The sequence below is a fragment of the Ceratina calcarata genome, unplaced genomic scaffold (genome assembly GCF_001652005.2).
Source record: "Ceratina calcarata isolate Rehan_Ccalc_2016 unplaced genomic scaffold, ASM165200v1 scaffold206.2, whole genome shotgun sequence".
NCBI lineage: Eukaryota > Metazoa > Arthropoda > Insecta > Hymenoptera > Apidae > Ceratina > Ceratina calcarata.
The window spans coordinates 80,588-85,358 of record NW_017142244.1 but is presented as its reverse complement, the minus strand read 5'-3'; the positions used below and the strand labels follow the sequence as shown (position 1 = coordinate 85,358).

The following is a 4,771-nucleotide window of genomic DNA, read 5'->3' as shown; positions in this document are numbered from 1 at the left end:
GTGCTGGAACACGGATATTAATTAATCGTTTCGTAACACGGAATGCGAAAATTAGGCGGCTACCAGTCTGCCAATTGTTAGTGAAAATCGTTACGAGTGGGATCTTGAACAAGTGCCGTGTGCCGGTCTCAAGGTAAAGGTAAAGGCCGCGTTCGGGAAAGTGTTGCGCGAGTTTATTCGTTCATAGAGTATCATTACCTTGTTTCGTGTTAATGAGAAAAATTATCAGATGTATAAAAGTGATGTTTACTACTTCATTCATGTTAAAAGGTGTTGCTTCTCTTCAATTATGTCGTGATTATCCATCTCGAGATGAACAGTGAAAGTAGCCTTGAGATTTGTAATTTAAAAGTCGTCGTCCTCATTCTTCACAGCATTAGAATCTGGATCTGACCCTGCTTTAGAATAAAGTTATGTCATTTTGAATATTTTCGACCTTGCGAAGAAATAATGCTCCAGAAAGCGAGCAAAAAATGGAATTTCTTGAAGTGGACGAGTTACGTAACTATGAATGGCGAATCTTTTTGTACGTGCACTGTATATTCTGAAACGCATTACTCAATTTCGGTATAAGAATTTTAAAATGTAACGATGTACTGCGTCTCGAGGATAACTACTCTTTATTTTGTGCTAATTGATGAAACGTGATAGATTCGATTATAAATGTCCACTAGCCTCTGATTATTGCGTTTCCTTTACATATCGCTTTTAAGAAATCGATGGACGTGCACGCGATTCATTATTACAGATGAGATTTTAAAACAGCCAGGATACAACCAATCCAGCAGTCACATTTAACGTGAAAGTGACACAGTAACAAAATTTCTACTCTGTCGTAATTATAGACTTTTGTTTCTCTTTAGTAAGACATTTTACTGTCTCTGATTCATCGATACCTCTTCATACATTTTATGGGTTCTATATTTTAATTTATTTTCATAGCATTCAATTGTTTGTTAAATAAATTATTGGCTCGATATAAATAGTTCCTGCCTGATATTTGAAATAGGATATTATTTCATTCACATTATTATTTATATTTTATTGAGTCATCCCTGCAGTTTTCCACCTTTTTTTTACAACCAGGTTGATTCCTTTTTCATAAAAAACTGGAAAATCGGCCAAATCAAAATCACTGTTTTTAAATCGAATATATCATTTCGAGAGTAGGAGCAGAGTCCACGTGTACGAACAGAATGTTTTTTTGTTACAATTTCAACACTCAGGTCCTTTCGAAACTCGTATAACGTAACGTAGAGGAAATGAATTTTCCTTTCTTCATATTGAAAAACCACTAAATCTGGTGTCTGACTGATAGTGAGAATTATTTCTATATTATTGTAACATAATACTAAAACATATACGATCATATCTGACACGCATCTTAAAATCGGGCACGAACTTTTGCGCTGATCTAATATATTACGTAATAAGTTCACGTGCGAACGTTTAATTGAAAATTTGGTTATTTTGACTATATTTTTTAGTGTAATACTCATCTAACGATATTATTCCGAAAAAAACTTCATTTGTTCTTTGATTTACTTAAAATGAAAGCTTGTCATGTTAAATTTCGTTTTTCCCCAATACATGAATAAGCTACATTTTTCAAAAACTGTTACGAATCACAGAAGAATCGATTTCACTTTTAAATATGTCTGGACATATTTCACTGACTTTTTACTACCAGCTACCTTTTTGGTTGTTACGAAACATAGCGTGAAATGCGAAATATTAAGTAGGATAACGTCCTTTCTGTTACATGTGCATTATGTAAAAGTGTACAATCATCATGCATATGAAAAGAAGATAAATTGGTTTGCTAATTACTGCAATTGACATAGTAAATAAGATTACTGCAATACAATAATACATATATTACGTATTTACATACATTTGATACAGTACATACAAAGTTTACGAAAATACCGTATTATTTCAAGTGTGATAAAACGTCATTAAAGAAATTGAGCAAGATGTAAGCAAGGATGATTCCATTGTTAACTTTTAATTATTTACTGGTAATCGTTTCGATCGTGAAATCGCCACGTGAAACTAATATACATATACAGTGTCGGAACGTTCTTTTTCTTCATCTTGCCACCGAATTTGTAAAATATGCGGATTCGATTCTGGAGAGTGTGGAACTGTCCCGTCTGGCCCGCATGACCGAAAGAATCCCTCGAGTTTTCAAGTGGGTCAGTAGGCTGTGGCCCGATGGCACGCCTAAAGACCGGCAAATCTCCGACCGCTAGATCCGGAAGTACCTTTCACAGACTTTGGAACATTCTTTGGAAAGTTTCTGTACAACGTATGGAGGTTCATATGATCGATCGAATACGGACGCAATAGTGACTTGGTGGTTTCTTTCATTTCCTCGATCACCTCGTGATGTCGTATTCTTAGATTTTTTAAGCAAAGGTAGTGGCGTAAATCTTAAACTGATTACACAATGTCACAATTCTCATGTTGACGCGTAGGTACTTATACAATTTCTGTTTGACCAATCTTCGACGATTACATCCGGTTTTTACATCCTAGAAAACCGCAAATGTAGAAGATTTCGTTCTCTTAGTGGGAAATTGTTATTGCTTCTAATTTTAGAAAGAATTTGATACAAGGTATTGCGAGATGAAGGTACAAAAGATACCACTAGGATCATCATATTTGCCAGACTTTTGTGCACGATTATAGACAGACGTATTTCCAATGGATCAATAGCACAGATTAGGGAATCAAGGATGTATGGCCTCAAAATCAGAATTCATAGAAATCGTGTTTCAAATCCGTTTGGATTCTAAAGTGATAACCAAGTTGGCGACTGGTCAAGTCAGTCTAGGTCGTTCACGATTAAATCCTTGTTAACTGGTTCAGCTCGGAATAAAAAAAAGTAAATAACTTTCCATCGTGGTAATGATGCTTCAACGAGATCAACTATTTCTTTGTCGAAAGTCTGATTTTAAAAAAAAAAATGTACTTTCTCGCTATGAGTAAATCATTTCTAAATTCAGATCAAAATCTAATTTAATTTAATTTTACTATTTCAAGTACATGACTTTTTCATTGTTTTAATAGAAGAATTGATTAGAAATAAATGTTTTAAAATAGAATCAATGAAACTTCTATCGCGTTCAGAATTATTTCAATAATCTCGTGAGAAGTAACAGAAATGAATAAATGATTAAAAGTTAATTACGATGGAATGTAAAGTAGATCGGTTGGATCGGAACAGGGATCCATGGTGTTCTTCTCTTCCGGTTTGGTTGCAGGATGCACGTGGCGGGACACACTAGCACAATGCGTGTTTCAATCGGACTTTGGTTTTGCGCTTAACTGTGCCTTCAAAAAATCTGGCCTCTTTCGAGTGCGAAATCTTGGAGGCGTCAAAGGCTACGTCGGCCTGGGTGAGTCGAAACAACCGGTCGAAAACCATTTCACAAACGAATTCCCTCTACAAATCATCGGCGTTACAAAAATGTATGTTTTTCATATGGGGAAGAAGTTTTACCACAATCTTGTAATTAAAACATGACAAATATGTTGTAAATATGTATTACACTTGTGACGATAATATGTATGATGTTCTTAACATGTATTTTATATATGTATAGTTAATTTGTCAGTGTATATTATTAGATACATATGTATAATATTACTTAGTGCTGTTAGGGTAGCATGTGCAAGGGAGAAAGTGTTGCTTTATGGCTTCTTTTTTTATTGCCCTGCTTGACCATACGAAAAACGCTTAAAGCTTCGGTTAATAATAATAACTGGTTGAATAATTATTTTCCAGTGAAAACTATGCATGGCATAGTTATTTCGCTGTCAATCAATTGTTCAACTTAAATGTAGTTGTTATATTGTTTTAAAACATACATTAATAATGTACTTTCTATTTCAGTGTGTCTATCATTTGCTGTCCTATTTCATGACTCATCGAGATTGTCTATTGACAAGAACAGAACAAGCGATTTCTATACTAAGCAATTGTTCGTTATGTAAAAATCGTTATTGATTATTGACACGAATGTCATATATGTAAAAGATTTTTCTGCGTTTACAGTGCAAACACCTACTCTATGCTTTCTGTGTCAACGCATCCATAATTAGAATTTCGTTCTAAATATGATAAATGATTCGGACTATAATATGAAATTTTCGTTAGGTTTGAAGAAACATGAAGCATAAATTGAATCATCGCAATTGACAAATACACTAATTATTCATATGAAATGTATGTGAAGTTACTAGCGATTTTCGGCCAAGGAGAATGTCTTTTCTGACCTACTTGCGTCGTACTTTGGCGAATACGATTAGGAGGTGCGCGAAGAAAAAATCATAACGTCTATTACATTATTCATCGCCTTGACACGGCCTAGATGTGCTCCTGTAAAAGATGAAAACACAATTTACATTAGAATCGGGCCAGGGGTCAAAGGATTCATCATGAATCTTATGTTCTCTGAGTAATGTAAAAAGAATCGTTTCTTGTGTAACAGCATGTACATTGCTCAACTTTCTTCGGTTCATCCTTTCTGAGGTTTCTTGGAGCCTTCCGACAGATCTGGTTTCCCACTCTTTCCTAGTCGGTGGTACTTGTTACATGCATACCTACTCACTGCATTACATACTGTTTTAATTGTATTACCTTAACAAACATCCTTTGAGCTTAATCAAATTTTACGATTTGCTTTAAGATGCCCCTGCACTAAATAACAAAATATATTATATAGCAAAGTCATATAATTTATTGGAAATGCAAGAAACAAAT

General features: G+C 34.5%; 1 protein-coding gene across 2 annotated transcripts in view; it reads left to right on the top strand.

Annotated features, from left to right (window-relative positions):
- mtg (mind the gap) overlaps positions 1 to 4,771 on the top strand; it is a 16,157-nt gene that overhangs the window by 3,975 nt on the left and 7,411 nt on the right. The window contains exon 2 of one of the 2 annotated variants that reach the window (XM_018019804.2): positions 3,270 to 3,404. The exons of the other annotated variant lie outside the window; for it this stretch is intronic. Within the exon in view, the coding sequence (XP_017875293.1) occupies positions 3,270 to 3,404 (135 nt within the window). The remainder of the gene's footprint in view (positions 1 to 3,269; positions 3,405 to 4,771) is intronic. 2 annotated transcript variants of the gene reach the window in all.